Source organism: Otolemur garnettii, unplaced genomic scaffold (genome assembly GCF_000181295.1).
Source record: "Otolemur garnettii isolate 467f Iridium unplaced genomic scaffold, OtoGar3 scaffold00011, whole genome shotgun sequence".
Lineage (NCBI taxonomy): Eukaryota > Metazoa > Chordata > Mammalia > Primates > Galagidae > Otolemur > Otolemur garnettii.
The window spans coordinates 25575372-25601138 of record NW_003852406.1 but is presented as its reverse complement, the minus strand read 5'-3'; the positions used below and the strand labels follow the sequence as shown (position 1 = coordinate 25601138).

The following is a 25767-nucleotide window of genomic DNA, read 5'->3' as shown; positions in this document are numbered from 1 at the left end:
TCTGATCTGTAGGGGAAGTGGCACTGTAGATAGTGATTCAGTCCAGGAGAGTGGGGAAATATGAGGCTCTTTCCTTTGTTCTTTGTCAATGTGAAAGTGGATTTGGGGGGAGAGAGGGAAGGGGGCTCCAGGGATTTGGCCACCAGTGTGAGACTGCTACTCCCACTTGTAGGCATGGCCGCTGCGCCAGAGGCACTGTCGCTAAAACACCTCCATGTAGCCCTTTGCATGTTACCAGCTTGTAGGGCTGGAAAGTGATGTTACTAGTCAGATGCCAGGGAAAACCTCCACTCCAAAAGGAAAACCTTGTGGTTGCAAGGTGCTTGGGTTGGTGCCTACAGTGTCATGCTTTGAGAAGAGTAGCCTGGCTATTGCAATTCTCCCTCCCCTGCTTTTTATTTTAAAATTGGGAGTACATTGGTGTTATTCTTGATTCAGCTACCTTGCATTAGAATTTTGTATTTTGGGGTGCACAGCCAGAGCATTATTCCAAGTTTGCTCCTGTGTCTTTTCCTTTAAATCCCCAAAGTGCTTTAGTTCCTAGCATGTAGCTGAGCTGGCTTGGCTGAGATGCAGAGCATTAGGATCTTGTGAGGGAGGATTTAGGCTGGGCTCGTGTGTCTAGTACCTGGTATGTCTCTGTATCTCTCCACTGCATACACAGCACACAGATGTCTTGGGTGTCCTCCAGTCTTAGTTTGTTCTCTGTACCTGTTTGATAGTGTACTGTTGTTAGTAGTGGACTCCTGTGGACACTGGTGTGTCGCTAGCCTATTGTTTTGGCTGATGAGTCATTGGTTTGTGGTTAGTTCTTTTTTTTGAAATCCTTTTTTGCTCCAGTCACTGTGTGTGCTGGCGGTGGCTTTGCCTCTCCGTTGTCTTGAAGGAACAGGTGGAGCAATGTCTCCCTCTGACAGACATTACTCCCAACGTGTGCTCCTGCAGATGCCTACACTGAGACTGTGATCTCCATAACTGCTTCATGTGCACCAAGCCCCCTTGTGGAATCCTGCTGAAAGTTTTTCTAGAAGCCTTCAGTGAAATTAAACTGGATCACGTAGTCCACCTGACTTTTGTATAATAAAAACAAACTAAGAGCACTTGTTCCCTTCCCTTTGTGGGTCTTAAAAAAAGTCTTTATATGTATATATCTGCTTAAAGGGGACCAAATTGCCCTTAGTTGAAATAGGAAAGACAAACTTACAAATCAGAATCATAAAGTATCTACTTAAGAAGGCTTCTAAACTCAGATTAATACATGCTTTTTGATTTAAAAAAAAAAAAGATATCTCATGGCTCACCTGGGTTTGGGTTCTGGTTTAGCCCAGGGTGCAAGAGTGAGCCTGTCTTCATATGTGAAGTCTTTTCTAGAGGGATGTCACCGCTATCCAGCTCTCCTTGGCGTGTCACAGAACATCCTCTGGTATGCACATGTTTGTTGCTGGCATCGCCCAGCATGGCTAACCCAGTATTAGGTTGAACTATTGTGGCTGCCTCTTCCTCATTCTCATTCTCCAGACTAAAGACTCTCCTAAAGATTACAAAATAGCAAGAAAAACAGAGTGCCCTTTGGGGAAGTGAGGATGTGTAGCTAAATGTATGGAATGTGCACATCCATTTACATTGCAGGGTTGAGCCAAAACTGCATGCGTTCACCACAAGAAAACAAACAGCAGGATTTTACAACTGAAATGTTGGTTTGTCTTCTCATCTAAGAGTGAACCACTGGAACTTGGGGACAAGATGAGTATAATGATATTGCAGCCTATCTGTCCGCTACAGTTGCAGTTTTTCATGACAAGCATTCAAAGTGTTAACTAAAACCATTGAAACAACATACCTGCCATTAAAACTTGAATCTAGAAGTAACAACTTCATGAGTGTTTTGCACCTCCAGATGGAATGGCCTTTAATAAATGCTATGAACAGCCATGTCTGCCACTTGCACTTGCTATTCTATTAATGTGTTTGCAGAGCCTAACAGTTTTCTCCTTTCTTCTCCTATCTCTCATGGAATATTAAAAAACTGAACACCAATGCAGACGATGAACCAGCTGGGCCAATGTAAGTACTTTTTTGGACATTGACTCAATAGTTTGACTGAATTATGTTGTATTTGCATTTAATGAAATGGAGTAGCTAAGATTGTAGAGGAAGATAGTGAGTGAAAATGAAGTTTGCAGCGTAGACCTTTTAATCTGACGTGGATTTGACTAAAGACTATTTGATTCCCAGGACAGGCTTGTATAGTCTTGTTTTTGGTAGTCATACATATCAGTTGCATATTATATATGCTTAAACTGACAATGCAGGGGAAATGACCAGCGTATCCAAGGCTTTTAGTTTTGTTAATTTCAAGCTGGACATAGCATAGACAAATCTCTCTCGGATATGCTGGCATCCAAGGGAGATGGAGCTGCAAGTATGGAATCACTCCAGGACTTTAAGGAGAAGCAGGCAGACAGTGCTCAAATTATTTAAGTATCAGAGTACATAGCTTGTGACTGCAGTGCTTCAGACTATATCATTGCCAGCTTGTGACTATCTTTTACCAGTCAGGATAGACAGTGACTATTCAGAGGAGAAAAATTTACTTTCACTTTTATAGTAATTGGATTATAGTTTAGAAATCATAGTATATTGTCTGCCCTGGGAGTCAAAAGGATGATTAATGAAGGTAGATACAGGTTGAGTATACTAATACAAAAATCTATAGTCCAGAAATGCTCCAAAATCCAAAAATTTCTTAAGTGCCGACATGATGCCCAAGGGAAATATTCATTTGAGTTGTGCTTGGAGTTTGGATTTTTGGATTAGGAATGCTGAACTGGTAAGTATAATGCCAATATTCCAAAATCCAAAAAAGCTAAAATTTGAAACACTTACGGTTCCAAGCATTTTGGGTAGGGAATACTCAACCTGTATATACCTTTACATAAGGAATATTTTTATGCACTAACACCAGGGATGGCAGTAAGTGAAAGAGTCCCTGTATTTCCATGTGTTAATACTTTCAAAAGTTGTTACTGAGTTTAACTCATGTAATGCAATTTTTCCTCCAAAGGAAAACCAACTCTACCAACAATCACAAAGATAAAAATTTGCGCCAGAGAAACACAAATTAAGTACTGCTTATAATGTAAGTATGGTCATCTTTAGCAGTTTCAAATGAGTGTGCTCTGTTGACCTTGTTACAAATTCAGTAGTTGGTCTTATGTTGTAAGGTCTTTGGGTTCATTTCAGAGCAGCTGATGCTGATAAAAGTTCTACCCTCCCAGTTTAGCAACTGGAAACATTTTCAGTTGCATTGTTTCAACTATTTACATAAATGCCATTTCAGAATATGTATGATGTTTAAAAATAAATAGTTTGAGCTACTATTTACTTGTATCTTTAAAAAGAGTTAAAGATTACATTGTCACCTTATGGGGTGGGTTATTCCTAGAGGTCTATCAGGCCTTGCTTCTGAGGGCAAGATAAGAATGGTGGCCAGGCAGTAGCAGGGCCAGAAAGCCTCCTGTTGGGCACATGGAGATCAGAATTTCACACCACATCCCTGAGCATGCTATTGGAACCAAGGCCTTACTTTACATGGCACTTTGGTGGCGTTTGAGTAACTGTTCATATACTCCCTTTTAATTTGAAATCCGTCTTCTCAGATTTTTAGGTTCCTGAAACTGGTGGCAACATGACCTGCTAAATTTTCCGCTTGGACCTCTTTGGTTCTCTCCCCTTTTCAAGTGAGCACCACCACGACAACTGTCTAAAAGCATGCCTTATTTAGCCTCTCCTGTAAGGGTGACCTAGCCAGGTACATTTTAAACAATGCTTCAATGTAGAAGGTGTAAACTATTTTGGGCTTGATGTGCTGTGAATGTTGCTTTTTTTCCTTTGTTAAAATATTTAAATAGAAGTGAAAAGGTCCTCTGAGGATCAGATTGTGCATGCGCCATTTTTTACTTAATGCAGCTGTTAAATTGGCAAAGCTCTAAAATGCACTGCTGCCATCTAGTGATACATTTTTGTAAAGTACAGCAAAACCTACAGATATATACAGTATATAAATATATATATTTATATTTTTGGGGGTGGGAGAAATCCAGAATAAAGTAAATGCTTGTTTCATTTTTAAGCTGCTGATATTCATTCCTTATTGTATGTTGTCAAATGAGGAAATGTGCAGTTCTGGTATATACAGATGAATAATATAAACTGAAATCTTTAATTTTAAGGGCTTAACCTAAGACTTTATTAAGAAGTTGGTATAGTCCACTGAATGGGTATAATGAATTGCAGTATATACATACACATGATTGCTTTTTATGTGATTTTTTCTTTTGTTAAATCATGTAAATTCTGAAATCCTTTTGCACTGATGTGTTGAACCTTATTCTTGTACATTCAATCAAGGCAAACTTTTATAATTTTCCTTCTGTTTTCCATGACCTTGAAATGTTACAGCATGGTGATACTCTATGCAACTATAGTTATACTTTTTGGTTTGACACTGTATTTTTCACATTGATTTAAATGATTGATGGTAGATTTTATAACCTAACAGGGTTCTCATGCAGTACGTTAACTGTAGATGCATGGTATTGGTGTTTTGTGTAATTGTTGAAGTGCAATGATGTATAAAAAAGTGAATTCACCTGTTTTTAAAAATAAAACATTGATAAAAGGTGTTTGGAATAATACTCTTTATTCTAATATCTTCTTTAATTTTAGGAAGAAGCATTTATGGAAGTTCCTGAGTTAGATATGTAGAGAGAACATTAATTTCTAAACCCTGTCAGCTTTTTAAGTTCCTTTTCTACCTCTTCCACAAATGCTGGAAAATTCTGATCCAGGAGGCATAAGCGAAGAAAGGGGCCTAACTCTTCCGCACCCCATGCAGATTGCTCATAGACAAGGGGCAGCTCCTCTGAAGCCAGGAGAGACTGTGGGGACACCAGAAGAACAGTTCATTAGAGATTACAGGGCAGAACACAGAAAAACAATGCTTTAAGGAAAATTAGGGTTCATTAGCCTTACAGGCTGCTTTTACATAGTATTTTTTACTATTGCATTTATAATTTTGTATATACATTTCCTGAATACATAGAAAGTGAGATAAACCTGTATCTATAAGTATTTCAACTGTATTGCTTAAATGATTTGCAAAATTGAGATTCTGCTTTGATGAAGAAAACTATGCTGATAACATCCTATGGATCAATAAGAAACCTATTAACGGATGAACTGGTTCACCTTCCCCACAGCATGGGTGGTAGAAGGGGTATGAATGGTTCTCTATGTGGAGGTTGGGTTCGGAATGTAAGAAAGAGAGGTCACAAATTGCCCAAAGGATGCAATTAGCTCACCAACACACTTTGTTTTTGGCCATCTGTGAGATTTGACAGTCATGTAACCATCACCACAGTCAAAATACAGATTATTTCCATCGCCTCCCCCCAAAATTTGCTCATATTACCCATTGTGGTCAAATTCCTAAGACTTAATAACCACTGATCTCTCTACTCCTCACAGTTTTGCCTTTTCCACTGTGTTATATAAATGAAATCATCATATAGAATAGTCTGTTGAACCTGGCTTCTTTCACTTAGCATAATGTATTTGAGATTAACCCATGTCACTGAATTTATCAGTAGTTCATCTCTTTTTATTGCTAAGTATTCTACTGTTTGGATGTGCTACAGTTCCCTGTTAAAGGACTTAGGTTGTTTTGCTTTTTGCAATTATGAATAAAGCTGCCATAAATCTAGGTTTTCATTTCACTTCTTAAATACCCAGGAATGGGTTATATAGAAAATGTATATTTAACCTGGTAAGAAACTGCCCAGTGGTCATCTGTGGTGGACATCCATGGCTTGTACCATCTTACATTCCACCAACAATGCATATGAAAGTTCTGTTCTATTTGTTCATCCATGCAGCACTTGGTATCATCAGTACTTTTGAATTTCAGCCATTCTAGTAAGTGTGCAGGGACATCACACTGTGGTTTTAATTTACATTCCCCTAATGACTAATAATGCTGAGCATCTTTTCACATGTGCCATCTGTATGTTTTCTTTGGTAACCTGCAGTGTTTTAAAACCAGTTGAGTAAGGTGCCAACATGTAAATATTAGGAGAGTTGAAATAGAAGTCTGACTGTGCTTGACAGTTTGGAATATCTGGCAGCTCTGGATCCACAGTCCCATATGACGAGGGGCTCCAGCTCTGTGTGGTCATTTGCTTTGGTGTGGACATTTCACTGACTCCTCACATTAATTCTGTTGAGGTAGGTGGTGGTTTTATTCTCTTTCTATGGATAGCATGCATACATATACAACTGACATTTTTCTCGGAACTACCTGTGATAGAAATTTACTTTTATAAATTCATAATGGCTTCTCAGACTGCCTAATGGTATAAAAAAGAAAATGAAAACAACACGGAGCTCTGTTTCCGCTGAGAGCCACTATTAACATGTTAGTGCACACCCTTCCAAACTAAGGTGTGTTTACAGGAATTAGATATATATTGTGAATATCTTTCGATGTCAATACATAGGTATCTATGTATCACTTTTATTGATTGCATTTTTATCCCATTTATGGTTTACACCAGGTGTCCTCAAACTACGGCCCGCAGGCCACATGCGCGGGCCTGCCAAGGACATTTATCTGGCCCGCTGAGTGTTTTTGCCGCCACTGCCTGTCTTGCTTAGCAGCCAACTCGTCCCAGGCCCCGCAGTCTAGCCCTCCAACAGTCTGAGGGAGATGAACTGGCCCCCTGTTTAAAAGTTTGAGAACCCCTGGTTTAACCTCCTAGCATCTTATTATAAACATTGTGATAAACATGTGTATTGGTGTGGTTGAAATGGAATTATAAAAAAATACATAAATTGAATGTGGTATATATTGCTAAAATGCCTACCAAAAAGTTTTATCAACTTATATTCACAGACTGACTTGTCCAGATGATTAGAGCAAATAAGTGATATATCTGAGCTCCAGGCCTCATGCATTTTCTCCTTGGTACATGGTTCTTCCTTACTATGCAAATTAACTTTTATAGCAACTAATAGCAACTAATATTTCCTTAATAAGGACATCAAACCCTGCCTTGGTTTTGTTGTTTGTGTTTTTGTAACTCAGGTGTCCTCAGCTGCTTGGGTTCAGTTAACCCCCAAGTCTAATACAAATATAGGCATTATGAAGACTGCCCCACTGCTAGACAAATAGGCTCTTTAGGTTCTTCTGTCACAGTTTCTGGGTTATTAAAAGAAATAAACACAAACTCTTATTTAGTCTTCTTACCTCTTAAATTCTTCATTTTATATTATTGTCCATTTATTTCGAGTTAGTGGTAAGGCAGATGGAAAAAATACCCATATTTTCCTTTTTTATGTTACTATTAGCACAGTTTCAATAGATGCATTAAAGAGAATACTCAGTTCTGTGAGAAGCACAAGCTATGGGTGTGAACACCTTTGCCAAGTGCAGCTGGAAATGCAGTGGGGGGACAAAGTCCCTGCAGAGCTCCTAGCAGTGTGGATATTAAGCCACTATGATTTTGAATGAAGAGGTTTTGAATTGAATCTAGATCCTAGGACTGAAAATTTGCCCCTTCAGAAATCATCTTAGATCCGACTCCAGATCAATATTGGAAATGAAATTTGGGGAACTGTTTTAAGACAAATATCAAAATAAAATTGAATTCTTCCCTTTATTCTTTTTTTGGGGGGGAAAGATGATTAAATTCTCTCAAATACTCAGCCACTCTTCCTCTTTTCATTTCCTCAGGATGGCAGTTCTCAAGTAGGTGCCATCCTGTCTAATCTCCGAACAGGAGTGAAAATGGCCTGTCTCTTCTTCTGGAGCAGTGCTTTTCAACCTGTTTTATCTCACTATGCACTTGAACCTATAGTTAAACTTCCATGGCTTACTTAAATTTTGTTGATCCAAAATAAAGTAATTTAATCTGTAAAATGTTCCACGGTACACTGGTTACAAATTTCTGTTCTATAGTAACCCTTTTAGGTTTCTGTTGTACAATAAGGAAGTATACAGATGGATCCAAATTCTTAGGGGTCATTGTTTTTTGTGACAAGAAGATTGAAATAGGATCTACCTGAGCTAACTGTGTCACTGACGTCCTTCCCTCTGGTGCGCCTGGGCTAGCTCTGAGACCTGCCTGCTCTTCCAGGTGCTGGTAGGACTAGAATAAAACACATAATTAGGATTATGATTAGCTGAACATAATCATAAATGCCATAAACCATCAAAGAAGTGGAAACATCCTTTTTTCTTTTCTTTGAATGTGAGTGAATATCAGTAGAAGGGGTAGAAATAGTCATCAGCATAGGTCTGTCTTGGTTTAACTGCAAGGTTACTTGGTTTATCATAGCAGAAGTACATGAAGAGTTTAAATCTGTGGCTCCTGACCTATGTCCTCCAGCATCTGGCAGACTGCTCCCTGGCAGATGTTGGGGCATTCTTCTGTCTTCAGAGGCCCAGCACTGGTGAAAGCAAGTACCATTGCCACAGCACCCTTTGGGGCCCAGCTTCTGATGATCATGATTCATCTACTTCTAAAAATCATTATTCATATAATACACGTCTACTTACAAATGCAAAACAGGGAAAGCACTATAATTTTGAGACAACTATGTTTTTAATAAAACCAGGTCTGGTGTTTTTTAAAATCTCCTTTAAGACATGAATGAGTTCTATGAGTTATATATAATATTTAGGGATTTTACTTATCTACTAATATAGTAGACATAGGGGGGTGATACAGGGACAGGAGTTACAAAGAGTAAGACAGAGGTCCTGCCCTCCAAAAACCACAGCTTTGTGAGAACCTAAAAGGTAAAATGAGGATTGTGATGCTGGAGCAGAGGTGTGCATAAATGCATCAGGTGCATAGGGAGGGGCTGACTGAAGGGCTTTGTTGCTGGGCAGGATGTGCAGGCATGCTCTGGGGACCATGCTGTCTCAAAGACCACAGGATGCTTTGCAGGCAAATGGTATGAACCCGGTAGAGGAGGTCTGGAGGCACGAAGGGCCCTCTCTGTGCTCCTTCCCAGCCTCTGCAGGCCCTGCTAAGCTTTGGATACCTGCACCTGCTGCTGTAGCACTATCTGCAGACAGGCAGTGGTGTCCCACACTAGCTACGTACCCACAGTATAATACGGGGAGAGAGGAAGGCCCCCTCTGGAGGCGCCTCTGTCCCCCAGCAAAGTATCTGACTGCCAGAAGGAAGAGCGTGCCGCATTGTACCTCATGTCCTGTAGAGGAGCTGACTATTGCCAGTCAGTAAGGAGTAGAAGATTAGATCTGGAAGCATCCAAAAAAGGGGAGGAGGTGCTCGGGAGGGACAGTAAGGACGGAAAGGACAGAAAAGAACTAGTCAAGAATTTTAAAGTCAAAATGAACAAGAGGCCAAGGGACTCCATAATCAGTAGCCCTCAGACAAGCCCCAGTTCTCTGTTCAGTTTCTTCAGTTTCCTCATCTGTAAAAATAAAGTCAGCCTCTAGTGCCTCAAGTTTCTGCCAGCTCTGATAATTGATGCTTTCCTAGGATACAGATCAGTTCAGATGATGACGTTCCTCAAACTAATAAAAGTGCCAGCCAAAATCACCTGCTGCAAACTCTGTAATCAAGAGCCAAACTCGACTAAGGCACCTGAGGCCAGTGGGCTCTGGGAGTAGTCAACCCTGCAAGGCATAGAGACGGAAGGTTCTCTGTGCACAGTAGCTGGAGCTCTGGCTACTTTCTTCTCCTAGACTTTTTGTGCTAACAGTTCACCTAGGTGCTGCTGTGCTTTTTCCTGTCCCAGCCAACCCCCTCTCTGGGGTGGGGTGGGTTGCCTTAGAAGCCCTCAGGTTGAGAAACCTGGTTAGGCCACAATTAACAAAATTACAAGGCTGAGAAAAAAGTAAAAACTAAACGTGAGCCAGGAAATGACTCAAGAACTTGAAATAGACATGGAATTATCTCTATTTGCAAAGAAGGGAACAGCCAACCATTTTAGACTAAAAAACACATAGGTATTAGAAAAATGATACACCTGAATACAGAAGAGCAGTGTGATGACCAGACTTGGCCATCCTCACAACTATTAAGATGGATTCTGAGAAATGGAACCTAATCCTAAGTTTCCACGGCAACAGTTAAGAGCAAACCTGGGAATGTTTTATTAGGAAGACTAGAATGTCCTAGGAGTGCCTCATGATGTCTGCCCTCTGGAATCAGACCAGAGCCTTTATCTTGTCTGTGTTCTACAGCGTCAGATACTTCATCTTGTCGTTGTCCCCTCTTGGCTGTGGAGGTTCTGACCCTAGCTAATTGACCAGGAAATTAATCTGCTCATTTGCAAGGGAAGGCACTTATGAAAAAGTAGCAGTACTGTCAATGATAGTAGTAATGGGTGTTACTTAGGTTGCATTCGCAGGCATTCAAGGTGCTTTCTATACAGCATCTCCATCTCACCATTTTACAGAGGAGGTTCAGTGGACTGCACAAGACCATGGCAGCTACAAAGAAATAAAGGCAGGATTCTAACCTAGATCAATTTTGAATTCAAACCTGTGGCTCTACACAGAACACCAAATTACAGGTCAGAGATCCCTAAATATAGAATCAAGAAAAGACATGCAAGTTTCCTAACCACTTCTGGGCTGTTTCTACCTAGACATCTGGAACCAATAAGATCAGGGAGCTGGAGCCTTCATCTGCTGCTGTAGCTCACAACTCAGCCTGTGCGTTACGTGTTACGACTTCATTTTATCTGGCATTTTTAATATTTAGATAACTGTGTAGCCTGATGAGGTTCTAGCCTGATATGTTTTCACATATTTTAGTTTTTACATCTCCCCACCCTTGTAATTTTAACTATGGCCTAAGCAGATGTTTTTCAAATCTGAGGGCTTCTAAGGGACCCTGCTGGGTCCTTGTTGCACTCCATGCATTGGGTCCACTGTCTGTCTTCTCATAAAACTATGAGGAAATCTACTTAATGGGCAAAGAATCCTAAGCAATAAAGTAACTTACAGTAAACCCCATCTCATGTGTAGGGAGGGGATTCTTAAATCATGAAGCAGAAGTCAACGAGGCATATTGTTTGAAACTAGATCCAGTGTTTGTGAGATGAGCAGCTTCATGTTAAGGCACCTTCACGAAACTCAGAAGAAGAGAAAGGACTCTCCAGCACCAAAATCTGTTTGGCAAACTAAACACACTCAAGAGGAAGTCATGCAGCACCCGCTTAAAGACAGACTTGCTACTACATAATGTAAATTTACGTTCACCTTAGATAAATTGTGAATGACAAAAACCTTAGTGATAAAATAGCAAAATGAATCGTCTAGGTAAAGGGAAACCAATAGGATGAAGTAAAAGAAAAATAAGCTTTAGGAAATTATTTCTCAAACTTGAAACAAATTGTATCCTGAGAGTAGATGCTTATTCTAACAATGTTTGGGACTAGGTCAAAGAAATGCTGTATTTCTGAAAAATTCTATAGCAATGAGTTGCACAGACTTTTGATCTCAAGACCCCTTTACACTATTACAAATTATTGAGGCCCTCTAAGAACTTTTGTTTGAATTACATCTATCTGCTGTTTACATTAGAAGTTAACCAGAATTTTTTAAATACTGATCATTAAAATAATAAACCATTATGTTAATATTAATAATTATGTTTTCCAAAACAAAACATGGTATGATTTTTGCAAATATCTTTAGCTTAATAGATGGCTGAACTCTCAGAGCTGCCTGTATTCAGTCCACTGTAATAATGTTGCTTTGGTTAAAGTACATGAAGAGGCCAGGCACAGTGGCTCAAGCCTATAATCCTAGCACTTTGGGAAGCCAAGAGTTCAAGACCAGCATGAGCAAAAATGATACCCTATCTATACAAAAAGTAGAAAAATTAGCCAGGCATGGTGGCAGGTGCCTGTGGTCCCAGCTATTTGGGAAGCTGAGGCAGGAGGATCACTGGAGCCCAGAAGTTTGACATTGTAGTGAGCTGTGATGATGCTATTGTACTCTAGTCTGGGAGACAGTGTAAGACCTTGTCTCAAAAAAGAAAAAAAGTACATGAAAAAATCTGGCCTTATACAGATACGTAAATGGAGAAGGGAGGCCTATTTTAGATTTTTCAGACATCTGTTCCTTTGTATGACACCAAAACACAGTGAATGATAGTTGCTTGAAGGTTAGCTGTGATACAGAATCTGAAACCATAGCAAACAACTTGTTATATTGTTATATTACAGTCCATTAGTGTACCTATTGCACTTTGAATAGCTCTTTTATCCATGAATGATTTTGTAGCACTATGCATGGCTCATTTGGAGAATACTGATTCACTGAACTACACTTATCTTTCAAATATTGACACATTTTGCCATGTAATTGATTCATGAAAAAATTATCACATTCATTAATAACACCTTCAAAAAAGTCTTCTGGGTTGGAAGGTGTGAAGCCCACATGACAGAAATTTTCCAAGATTCTAATTTTTACTTGAAAGTTAAATTTTATCATTATTGGTAAATATGGTCAGTTGTTTTCCTGAAATGATAGGCTCAGTTCATTCATTTTTGAGAAAATGTCTGCCAGGTAACCAAATTTGAATGACAAGACAATCCATTGTTCTTTCAAGTAATAATGGTATTTCATGAAAAAAGAAGCAAGTTCAGCTCATAACACGAACATCACATAGGTGCTTTCCCTTGAGACAACCATTGTCCTGCAGGATGCAGGGTCATTTTATTTTGTTAAGTTTGTTTTCACTGCAGGTGACTAAAGAATGATGACTACTAGGACAATTTGGTGCCACTACCTGATTTGTACTGAGGTGACAGCAGCTTTACTCATGATGCTTTTGTCCCATCAATGTAGTTGTTAACCCAGTGAAAACGTCAAATAATGTCTTTTTTTTTTTTGCAATTTTTGGTTGGGGCCCGGTTTGAACCCACCACCTCCAGTATATGGAGCCAGCGCCCTACTCCTTTTAGCCACAGCTGCCACCCTCAAATAATGTCTTTAAATATTAAGAAAGTAATTACTTTTGACCTGGTTGGCCCCATGGAAAGGGATCTTATGAAGGCATCAATGGAGCACACTTGGAGGATCACTGTTCTGTCATGACACCTGGAACGCAGCTGGGACTCCCTCATTTTAAGATTATAGGTGGTGACAGTGAGTATCAGTCTCAAATTTAAGAAGTCACTCAACATAAGACATAAGATACCTTTTAAAACTACAAACCTGATGGACTTGACGGATTGCATTACAATCTCGGCCTCCCCCATAGCGCATTACACTGTCAGGTGTCTTGTATGTATAGCCACACATCAAGCCTACTTACTTTGTACCGTGATGGGATGCTCTTTGCAGAGTCCTTCTGTTGGTGCTCACTTGGTCTCAGCAGGCCAGGATTTGGCTGAAGGTCCTGGATGATTCCATCGGGCACCTGAACGGTTACATACTGGGCCAGGTTTTGCACGCAACTGCAACAGTGTTCCAGCGCCTGCTCCTTTGACTCTCCACTAAACTGTACTCGAAACATGCGACTCTTGTTCTGTTTGACAAGTCAGAAGTTATCCTGAGAGACCCTTAACATAACACTTTGCTTTTATTTACTATGAGGTTTTCTAGGGAGTGGTTCCTTTTTCTTTGGAGGGGAGAGTTATATATGGATAAGGGAGTAGTCACTCCTGCTTGTTGGCACAGACATAGAAAAGCCCAGTAATTTGTTTTCTTTTCCCTTTTGGGAGCTGTTTGGACATTCATTGTCCTCAGGGAACTGAAATCAACAAAAATGGAATAGTCTACGTCATAAAAACAAGGAGGTCACTATGCTGACTGCAGAAGACCCCTGTTTTGTTCTGCTTAGGAATAAAGATTTCATAGTTTCTAATTCCTTAAGTGGAAAATCAGTAAAGATAATACAGTAAAGTTCTGGCTCAACAAAATTCTTCTAAACAGAGTAAATAAAAGAGGAAACCAGGTCAGATGCCACATTAAACAGGACAGTGAACTTTATTGGGGAGCAGGGAACAGGCAGGGTTCTAAGCTATCTCATGTTAATAACGTGGAGTGCCCTTTATTCTCAAAGAGGCCAGACTACCACACAGACCACGTAGTGGAACGTTGCCTTTAATTTGCTATATGAGTTAGATTCCTTGGCAAATTAGCAAATGTGGGACAGGCGCAATTAAAATTCTTAATTTGTCAACTACATCAAACTTATTTGATTTTAAGTTTAAAAATAGGGCTAGATTGTAATAATATAAAGCCATCATTTTAGAAGCATTTTCTTCTTTTTCTAGTCTAATTTTCTGCCTAGTTTAGAGGAGTCAACTTAAATAAAAGCCACAAACAGGATATGTCCTGTACACCTTTGTTCAGTCTCTTAGTAAAGAAATGCAGGTGCTGAGCTCAGCATAGCGACAGTCCTTTTCACTTCTTCAGAATATAAACTACATGGCTAACTTGAAACATCTCTAACCACAGCTGACAAAGTCCTCTGAGTTCCTATGAACAAACAGTCCTTGATTTCCTAGTCACAATTTACACTGTTAGTAAAAGTAACCCATTTCATTACCCCTTCCACCCAAAATATATGAAGGAAATATAGACATACTTTATAGGTTATGCATATAATGTATAGGTTGTGTAGTATATACAGAGGGTACCAAAAAATTATACACATAATTAGAGATGTTATCTATGTGTTACTTTTCAAAGTTGAATTGAAGGTACCATTATTGGTCCTGGTGTCAAGTGTACCCAGACATGCTACACACATCCATTTTACCTGCAGTTTATATACTTTTAGATTGATTTCCAACAAGATCTCTTAAAATGTATGTATATATTTTTGGCATCCCTTGTATATATTTCTACACTGCTATTCTGTAGCCTAATATTTTATTTTTAAACAGTGTATAAAATAGAAGTATATTGACTACTTTTAATGGCTGAAGAGTCTTCCTTTAACACTTAGGGTATTTCCAGCTTCTCTCCTGTTACTGACCACAGGCTTTCACAGGCACTCGAGCACATACGGCAGACTGGCTGCATCCAAGGGTGTGTGCGTTTCGCACCCTGCTGCACAATGCCGAACTGCCATGGGACGAGATAGGACAGATTTACTCCCACCAACAGTCTCTGTACCCATAGCTCTGCCCCTTCCAGCATTGGAGATTCTTATTTTTAATTTTTGTCAACCTACTACATTAATAGTTTTTTTTAAAAAATATAATTTCTTGTATACAAGTGAGGTTGAATATTTTTCTTATCCTTATCGGTCATTTGTATTTTTTCTTTTGTGTATGGTCTATTCATGCTCTTAGCCATTTTTCTCTTGGACAGACAATTCCCAAATTAGCAAGTCCCTGAAAGCGAGCTTTCCTGGGGAAGGGGAACTAACTGTACACACTGTTTGTGATGATACCATGAATCTTCTTTTGTAAAACTGAGCTTACTTCTTGTTTACACATAATTAGCTGTTTCAGACTGACCCTACTTTAGGCCCCAAATGACCACATGTACTTTTATAGTAGCCATTTCTATTAGGATTCTGTAACTAACCTCTTGAGAAACAGTTATGTTAGAAATTGTTAGCTCATAGCTCACTGAGAAGTTGTAAGCACAAGCAGACGCTAAGTATGCGAGCAAGACAAAAGTCGGAGACCAGTCCGACTGGTCTAAAGGTGTCAACATGTGAGTGTACATAGAATCAGCTTGAAGAGTTAGGGTTCCTTTGGAGTGCAGTTCCAAAAAGTGACAGGGTAGGTTAAATATCTGATAGCTTAACCGATGTCCTGTTCCATGCTTGCCTCTGTAAAATTCTCAGATAGATTTTGAGCTTATCATCTGAAGCCAGAAATAACCACTTCAAGATAAAACCAAGGTACATCAGGAAAAATCTGAAAATTAGTTACATCCCCATGCTTCATCCTCCGTGCCACAATGGGAAACCTGCTGTTGGGTTAACAAAAAAGGACTGCCAGGTTGAAAATCTTGATGAAATTTAATTCTTATGCCTAATTCAAAGTCAGAAAGAGCTCCTTGCTGAGAAGTGAAAGCTTTTCAAGTGTACCAACAGTCGTGAATCACCCCAAATACGTTCTCTAGTGAGATGGCTCATAATTACTGTATTGTAAGTGGTGGCTTATATGGTAAGGTGCCCCCACCCTACTTCAGAACACTTCATTTCAAGTTATAACAACTGACAGGTAATTCCCTTTTAAACCAGAGTGAAAGATAAGTGCCATCTCTTTGCACTTATCTGCATGTACTCACAAAAATCAGAGCTTCACTTTCTGGGAGGGAGTAGGCCTACTAAGTGCTAACTCACAGGTGTGAATAGCCTTTCCACACACAGATGCTGAAGCCACAGGCTATGCAGCAGCTGTGACAAAGCATTGTCGTAGCTGGAAAATGTGGTGCCCAGTTAGTACCATGAGAAGAGCCAAGGGGACACCAGAGACCTCACAGACCTGGTAGGTTTTCCTGCTGGTTTTAAATTCATCACTCAGAAATTTTCCATCACCACAAGGACCTCAGCTGAAGCAGTTTTCACCAGCACTAACAGTGAACTCCTCTACTGTAAAAAATGTGAAGGGAAGTACAGAAAAAATGACTTAACCAGCGAAGGAACTTTGGGAGTGAAAAGTAAAGAGGACTGTGGTTTCAGTTACTCCTGTGACCAGAGTGCCCTTCAGAGAGGGAGGCACATGTTAGCCAGGACCATTGGATCAGAATTGCTAAAAAGCAAAGAATCTCACCTTACAGATAGTAGGGAGAGTTTATTCAATCTACTTATTTAGCCCAGAGAAAAAAGAAGTTAATGTTTATTACCCACAGAATTTAAGTTATATAAAGTTGTTATTAAAGGAATGAAAATTCCACTTCTTCCATCTGTCAGTTTAAACAATAATGCTAATTGCATAATACTTGGTAAATATAAAACACGTTCTACAAGTCAAGAAGCATTCTTACTACATTGCTAGTGCAACAGAACTAATAACATATATACCTTTGCCAGGTAAGGCAAAAAAAAAAAAAAGAATCTGTTGATTCAATATTAATAAATCAAAAGACTAAAGGAGGAAAAAATCATTATCTCGATAGGTGTCAAAAAGCATTTGATAAAATTTGATGTGTAGTCCCAATGAAAGTATTAGTAAATAATACTTTTATGACTGAAAGAGTATTTCCCTTACATGGTAAAAAAATTGATGTCTAAACATTACTTCTGATGTAAGTCAGGAAGATGTCAAGGACACCCTATATCCATATAACTACTCTGTTCCAGGAGGTCTCATTCAGGAAAGTGGGAGAAAGCAAGAAATGCGGATCATTGGAAATAAAATTATTACAGATTATAAAGTTAATTTCCTAGAAATTAAAAAATTTGACAAATTATCAGAGTCAATAATAGTTTAGTCCAGAGGCAAAATTTACTCAGAAAAATCCAATAAGAAGTCGCTGGAAATATCTTTGGGATAAAGAATACAATTTACAGCCAGTTGCCGCGGCTCATGCCTGTAATCCCAGCACTGTGGGAGGTTGAGGAGGGAGAGTTGCTTGAGCTCAGGAGTTCAAGACTTGCCTTAGTGAGAATGAGACCCCCACTCATAAAAAAAAAGAAATACGCAGCCAGCACCACTGCGCCTGTAATCCCAGCGGCTTCCAGAGGCTGAGGCAGCAGGATGCCCACAGCCTGAGTCTGAGGACGCAGTGAGCTATGATACCACTGCACTCTGCTCAGGGCATAGGGTGGGACTCTGTTTCCAAAAAAATATATATATATACAATTTACAAAAACAGGTGGAAGTTTCCAGCCTTAAATATTCTTTAAAAAGCCATATGATACATACCCAAATATTATGTATAAGAATTATACAACTACACAAACTACTGTATACATACAGTGCCTATATAGTTTGAAGAAGAAAATGAGGCCAAAGCAGCAGGCAGGTGATACAAAGAAACACAGATGTCTAGCAAAACATTTCCATTCTCACTAGTTATCAAAGAAACGTAAATTAAAGGAAGGCGTTCATTTCTTCCTATTAATTCGAAACTAGTTTTTCAATTGAAATTATATCTGCTTATTGGAAAGAATCTGAATACATGAACATTCTTACACATTGCTAGTGCAGTTGAAGCAGGGACACCCAATCTGGAGGGCATATTTACCAAAAAAAAAGTTCAAACATCAAGGATGTCTAGCTCAAGAATCCTGTAAATAAACCCTTATAAAAATCAAACAGGCTGGGTGCACTGGCTCACACCTGTAATCCTAACACTCGGGGAGGCTGAGGGGTAGGAGGATTGCCTGAGCTCAGGAGTTTGAGACCAGCCTGAGGAACAGCAAGGCCCTGTCTCTACTAAAAATAGAAAAACTAGCCAGGCGTGGTAGGAGGTGCCTGTAGTTCTAGCTACTTGGGAGGCTGAGGCAAGAGGATCTCTTGAGCCAAAGAGTTTGAGGTTGCTGTGAGTTATGATGATGCCATGGCATTCTACTCAGATGACAGAGTGAGATTCTATTTCAAAAAAAAAAAAAAGAAGAAGAAAAAACATTTTTATAGTTGTGAAAACCTTAGAATTAGACGGATTCTTGTGTATCCAAACTATAATAGGCCAGGTAGCCATTAAGAATGTTGTCAAAGACTATGCAATGACTTGGTATAATGTTCCTGATAGAAGGCTACATGACAAAAGGAAGACGATACAGAGTACTACAATCCCAATTTTATAAACTACCTGGCTGGCAGACACTTAGGCGCCAATCCACGACAGAGGATGGAAAAGCCAAACACTGATTTTGGTTAACCACCAAGCTTTGCAGTTTAGGACAGCTGTGTTACACTGTTTGGGACCAAGACACACAAGCAAATAAGCAGGGGGTTGAGGGAGGTGGAGAGACTTACAGGAGAGATTATACCATCCTTATAAAAGGGACAAATGAAGCTGACCTCCTTTGAGTAGAAACGTAACGGAGGGGCAAGCAGCCACTTTGGAACTGTGAGGGAGAGAAATGTTGACCTGGACGTTGTTCTGTTGCTGAGCCAATACTAGCAACAGCTTGTTTCTGAATTTGTAATGTGAAAAAAAAAGAAAGAAACTTAGATTTAGGCCAGTATAGCCGAGTTTTCTGGTACATGCATCTGAATACAACCCTGACTGACATAATAGATATGCCTAGTAAAACTTCAAGATTATTTTTGAGTGGTCAAATTATGGTTGGCTTTTTGTTTTTCATAGTTAAAAGGTTTAATAATAACATAATTAGAAAAATGACAATAACTAAGAAAATGACATGAAGGCTATGTTAACCAGTTTGATGGAAGTATTTCAGATTGTGTGTGAAAACCCCACACTGGGCTCGGCGCCTATAGCTCAACCGGCTAAGGCGCCAGCCACGTACACCTAAGGTGGCGGGTTCGAATCCCCAGCCCGGACCCGCCAAACAACAATGACGGCTGCAACCAAAAAATAGCCGGGCGTTGTGGCGGGCGCCTGTGGTCCCAGCTACTTGGGAGGCGGAGGCAGGAGACTCGCTTGAGCCCAGGAGTTGGAGGTTGCTGTGAGCTGTAATGCCACGGCACTCTGCCCAGGGGGACAGCTTGAGGCTCTGTCTCAAAAAAAAAAAAAAAAAACCCCACACTGTACACCAGAAGTGCATTAATGTACATAGTTACTATTCAATTAAAAAAAAGAAAAAAAGAGAAAAATTAAAACTCAAATATCAAGCAAATAGCATGGCATAACGTTTTAAAAGATCCATACATTCAATTCAGCATGATTTAGTCCTAGACTGGAGGTGAGAAGACCAAGAAGCAGCCTAATTCTTTGATAATATTAAAACACTAGTTTGTGAAGTAATGACATATATGCTTCTTTATTAATGTATTCAATAAAAAGATCTAGCAGAAGGACTAATAAATACCTTAATTTTGAGGCAATCATGAGCATAAATGTCATTTGGGATATCTGAAACAACTGCAATGTGATATCGGCGCATCTGTGACTTCCACTGGTGACAAGGTCTAAAATTACATTCATAAATGGAAGAAAATAATAAATTTCAATTAGAGGTCAGTGGAAGATCCATGGAAGTTCACAGACTATCCCCCTCAAATTCTTTGGGGACCCTTTGGGGGTCTGTGGACCTTTTCACTAGATGCTCTTGAAGACCTCTTCCAACTGTCAGAGTCTATGGGTCCATCAAAATTAGTGTCTTTCACCTGAATCTAAATATTATCTTTAACTCAGTGAATATTAACAGGTCGGTTTCTATATTTTTGACTAATCAGGTGATTTGTCTGCATGATTCTTTGATGAGGATCATTCTGTATGTTTAATACAGCTAGAGAGCAAATGAAAGGGAATTTTTTAGTATTTAAAAAGGAGAAAATGAAAAGACATACTCAGCAAAGCATTTGAAAATATACAGTTTTTTTTTTTTTTTGGAGACAGAGTCTCAAGCTGTTACCCTGGGTAGAGTGCTGTGGAATCATACATAGCTCACAGCAACCTCCAACTCTTGGACTCAAGTGATCCTCTTGCCTCAGTTTTTCTATCTTTAGTAGAGATGGGGATCTCAGTCTTGCTCAGGCTGATCTCGAACTGGTGAGCTCAAGCAATCCACTCCGCTCGGCCTCCCAGCCAAAAATATACACTTTATTTTTTTGCAGTTTTTGGCCAGGGCTGGGTTTGAACCTGCCACCCCTGGCATATGGGGCTGGTGCCCTACTCCTTTGAGCCATGGGCACTGCCCAAAATATACACCTTTTTAAAGTTCTAAGTAGCCACACAATGAAGCACTCCACCTCCTCCCGTTTGTGTTTGGCATGGGGAGTGGCTGCACAGCTCCATTAGCCACGTGCGTGCTGACAAATCAGTCAAAGTCTCTTGCTAACGAGGCTTCTGCCTCTCTAAAGTCCTTGTTTCGTGTTTTGCTCATAGTGCAAACCTTTTGTAAAAGATGTGTATCCTTCCCAGTACCATTTCTCCTCCAAAGGGAAGTGCCCCCTCCCCCCCTCCCCCAGACCACACAGCATGATCATTAGCTCAAATATGGTTGGCTACACAGCCCACTTTATCTTGCCTTTATTGTTGTTCCGAACAACAGACAGTCCACACGTCTTACGATCTTCAACCAGTTCTTGCAACCAATGAGTGAGAATCCTTCCTGGAACAAAATAATGGCAAAATTAGCAACAGAAGCAAAAAGAGACATGAAGGACAGCTGTTTCCTGTGCGAAAGCTGCATCTGTATTTATTCTGTAGCTTAAGCACAGTAGAAATCGCTCAGTAGCACCAGTCCCCAAGGATGGCCCTTGCACTAAGTTCCCCTGTCCTGGTGCTCTTCCTACAGGACCAGCATTAACAGTCAACTTTGTTCTCTCAATCTTTTTATACTGAGAATCAAAAAAGTATTAAAAATAGTAAATGTCCATAGTCATATTTGCTATAAAAGACATTTCTATGCCTCTAGAACTTGCCAGAATATGACCATATATTCCCCCCAAAGTTTCATTATCCTAATTTTATTAATTTTTGGGGCACATCTCTAACTACATAGTGAGCTTTCTTTCCACAAGAATCTTAATTTCAGATTCTTTGAAAAATCTGAAGCAATTTGTTGTCTGGAATGTTTAGTTCTTTATTTCCATCTGAGAAAACAAACCAAAAAAGGCAAAGAGGGCAGTAGAGGGCACACAAGTCTCAAAAGTTGGATCCTTAAAGTGCAAAGAGGAACTTTTCCCGTAGCTCATTAATAGGGCGAATGTCTTCAGCTCCAGCTGTGTTGTCAGTGTCCTCAGTTAAGCAGCCCTACTTAGGAGTTAGAACCACTTTAGCACATAGTAAAACCAATCCAGGGAATCAGTTACCAGTAAACTGCCTTTCTGCTCTCCTCTCTGGGGAGGTTGCCAGAGTAACAAAAGAAAACGGAGTTCCTATCCATTCTAACCCTCACAGAATTCCTCATCCTAAATCTGAATATGATGAAAGCTGCAACTTCCTAGAAATTGACATTCTGGAAAACCAGTATGGGTTAATTCTTTTATGTTTTTATTTTGTAAAAATATCAATTATAAAATGCTAATTTTATCATCAATTAGCAGATTTTCTTTAGGTTTTTTTTTTTTTCTAACTGAAAACGGAAGTTAGGCAAACCATTTTGTGATTTATTGTTAAAACTTAGAATTAGCAGAAAGCAACGTGTTAATTATTATAATGTAAAAAATAGAGGTAACTGTAGTTTCAAGCGGCAGTATCCAGGGAAACTGGCATTCACATACACTGCTGATGGGAGTGCAAATGGGTATGAAGTTTATGGAGGGCAATTTGGCAATATCAAGATTACAAGGGCATTTACCCTCTGACCCAGTAATCCCCATGCTGAGAATTCATTACAGACCAACCTGCACATATACAAAGTGATGAATCTACAAGGTTAAGCATTTCTGCATTTTTTAAAACAGCAGATTAGATATGACTCAAGTCAAAATGGGTAAATACAATTATGGTAATCTATACAATGGAATTATGTAATGGCTGCAAAAAGTAATGAATGCTCTGTGTCTGCACTGTCCAGTAGAAATAGAATTTGAGCCACAAATGTAACTTAAAGTTTTCTGGTATCCCTTCAAAAAACAAAAAGAAATTGGTAGAATTAATTTTAATATTTAACCAAATATATCAAAAAAAATTTCAGCATATAAAAAATGTAAAACATTATTAATGAGATAGTTTAAATATTTTTGGTACTTGGTCTTTGCATCTGGTGTTTTTTTTTTTTTTTTTTTTTTTTTTGAGACAGAGCCTCAAGCTGTCCCCCTGGGCAGAGTGCCGTGGCATTACAGCTCATAGCAACCTCCAACTCCTGGGCTCAAGCGAGTCTCCTGCCTCTGCCTCCCAAGTAGCTGGGACCACAGGCGCCCGCCACAACGCCCGGCTATTTTTTGGTTGCAGCCATCATTGTTGTTTGGCAGGTCCGGGCTGGGGATTCGAACCCGCCACCTTAGGTGTACGTGGCTGGCGCCTTAGCCGGTTGAGCTATAGGCGCCGAGCCGCATCTGGTGTTTTATACTTATACCACATCTCAATGTGGATATTCTATTCAAATGGTTAAAGTGAAATGTAGTCCTGCCAAAACAATAAAGTTGAGTTTAGTAGGAAAATGTTTTATACTGTTTCCATTTTTAAATCTAAATTTCAATTAAATTAAATTTAAAATTCTACTTTTTAGTTGCACCAGCCTCATTGCAAGTGTTTCATAGCCACGTGCGGTTATTAGTAACCCTTTTGGACAGTGCAGCTCTATAACTGATCTCTGAGGTTATTGTTAAGCAAAAAAGCAAGCTACAGACCCATGCCCATAATATGATACCTTTTGTATAAGAAAGAAAAGGAACATAATAATGTATATTCTTATTTGCTTATATTTACACAAAGAACTGACAGGAGTAACAATAAGTGGTTAATACAAACGCAATCCCAGAGGACGAGAGCAAACGGGCAGGCTGCGCTGAGGAGCTCTCGCTATAGATGCCTTTTATTGATTGACTTTTTGAGACAGAGTCTCACTGTCACCCTGGGTAGAGTGCCCTGGCGTCAGCCTAGCTCACAGCAACCGCCAACTCCTGGGCTGGAGTGATCCTCCTGCCTCAGCCTCCTGAGTAGCTGGGGCTATGGACCACACCTGCCACAACGCCTGGCTATCACTATAGAATGCCTTTCATAGTGCTCTGATCTCTGAACTGGGTAAGCCTCTTAATGCCTGCATGTGGGAACGTCTGTGCCAACACAGATACCCTTTTAGTGTGGCAGAACTCGAGGAAGGGGCAGGAGCAGGATCTGGGAAAGGGTGCGGCCTTCCTCCCTGACACCGCACTTCACTGACCTTCTTTGTGGCTCTTCATCAATTTGTCCAAACTATTTTGCACTAGAACTTCCTCTATCTCTTCCTTTTGACTCTTTCTCTTGACTTTTTTTTACCAAATTAACCTCTAATCATTGTTCACTTCGTGCCTAATCTCAACTAGGTCACCCGGTTACACTTTCCCTTAACACTCTTTCTTTCACAGTATGTGTGTGTACACTCTGTGTATGTAGTGATTATTTTCTCAAGGCCTATTTTTCACTAGGCTATATAAGCCCCAAAGGACAAGGGTGAAGTTTGTTTTATTCACTATGAATATATATTGTAGTGTTTGATGCTGGAAGGTTGGTTCTTCAGTAAGTTTTACTGAGTGAATGAATAAGCAAATACAAAGAATATCTCTTTGGGTATGGTGGTTCCTACCTCTAATCCTAGCACTTTGAGAGCCTATAGTGGGCGGATTGTTTGAGGGCAAAAGTTTGAGACCAGCCTGAGTAAGAGTGAGATTGTCTCTACAAAGAGCAGAAAAATTAGCCATGTGTAGTGGTCTATGCCTATAGTCCCAGCTACTTAGGGGGCTGGGGCAGGAGGATCACCTCAGCCCAGGAGTTGGAGGTTGCAATGAGTTATGATGACACTACTGCACTCTAGCTGCCAGGGTGATGGAGCGAGACCGTCTTAAAAGAAAATGTATATATATAAAAATAAAAACACACACACATATACATGTACATTTACATACATGTATGTGTATATATATATTTTTGGGGGGAGGGGGTTTCAGTTTTTGGCTGGGGGCTGGGTTTGAACCCACCACCTCCAGCATATGGGGCCAGCACCCTACTCCTTTGAGCCACAGGTGCCGACCTACACATATATATTTTTCATGCCAGTACAATTTATTTTTATTTATTTACTTTTGAGACAGTCTCACTTTGTCACCCTCAGCAGAATGCTGTGACATCATAGCTCATTGCAACCTCACACTCTTGGGCACAAGTGATCCTCTTGCCTTAGCCTCTGAGTAGGTGCCCCCTACAATGCCCAGCTTTTTTTTTTTTTCGGTTAGGCTGGGTTTGAACCCGCCACCTCTGGTATACGGGGCTGGTGCCCTACTCCTTTGAGCCACAGGAGCACCATGGCTCCATGCCCAGCCATTTTTAAAGACGGGGGTCTCACCGCCTCAGCCTCCCAGAACAATAAGGACTGCAGATCCATTACCTGCCCCATGATGTAGAGCACCTTACTTTTATTGACTTCCTACTAATTCTGCTCCAAATTCAGAAAGAACTCTTTCATTCTAATGCTGAGATACAGTAAAGAAGCCTGTGTACCGAAGCACTCATCATTCATAAATTCTCAGATTTTGATTATTGGGCTCCCTTTCTGTGGAAATCTGCCTGTCAGAATCTCTTAAGGCTTATCCATCTGATGAATTCAGTTTAGTCAACGAACAGCTCTTCTGGGCAGCCTACCGACTTTCTCGTAGGTAAGTGACCTGCCCTGTACTCACAGAGTGCATCGTGCTTCCTGCCACTGAACATAACTGTGTATGTCACAGAGCTCCTACCTGGCCAGCCACTGTATACGGTTAAAAAAAAAAAAAGAAAGAAAGAAAAAGACACAGAATCTACCTAAGAGGAGGGGGAATGTGTCAGAGTCACCCAGGGAGCTTCTTCCATTGGTCCTTGGGGTACTGTTCCCCCAGCAGGTCAAGAATCACTGCCTTGGGAACTGACAAAATGGAAATGTTGAGGTAGAAAAATAGTTGAGAACTGATAGTATGGGGTGGGAAGGAAACGCCTGGAGACCTTTACGAGACACCAAATTTACCATCAGACAAAAGAGTAGGAGCTGA

The 25767-nt window shown here is 40.0% G+C and overlaps 2 protein-coding genes across 3 annotated transcripts in view; one reads left to right on the top strand and one right to left on the bottom strand.

Annotated features, from left to right (window-relative positions):
• The window catches only part of NPTN (neuroplastin), a 70536-nt gene extending 65851 nt beyond the window's left edge, over positions 1-4685 (top strand). The window contains exons 6-8 of the mRNA XM_023509963.1: positions 2043-2064; positions 3065-3139; positions 3660-4685. Coding sequence (XP_023365731.1) covers positions 2043-2064; positions 3065-3125 — 83 coding nt within the window. The 3' untranslated portion in view covers positions 3126-3139; positions 3660-4685. The remainder of the gene's footprint in view (positions 1-2042; positions 2065-3064; positions 3140-3659) is intronic.
• Positions 4686-4697: 12 nt separating this feature from the next.
• REC114 (REC114 meiotic recombination protein) overlaps positions 4698-25767 on the bottom strand; it is a 94717-nt gene continuing 73647 nt past the window's right edge. The window contains exons 3-6 of one of the 2 annotated variants that reach the window (XM_003784487.2): positions 21129-21212; positions 13371-13583; positions 8121-8207; positions 4698-4940 (exon numbers count right to left, since the gene is read on the bottom strand). In XM_003784487.2, the coding sequence (XP_003784535.1) occupies positions 4776-4940; positions 8121-8207; positions 13371-13583; positions 21129-21212 (549 nt within the window). In that variant the 3' untranslated portion in view covers positions 4698-4775. The remainder of the gene's footprint in view (positions 4941-8120; positions 8208-13370; positions 13584-21128; positions 21213-25767) is intronic. The other variant, XM_023509964.1, reaches the window with a different exon arrangement.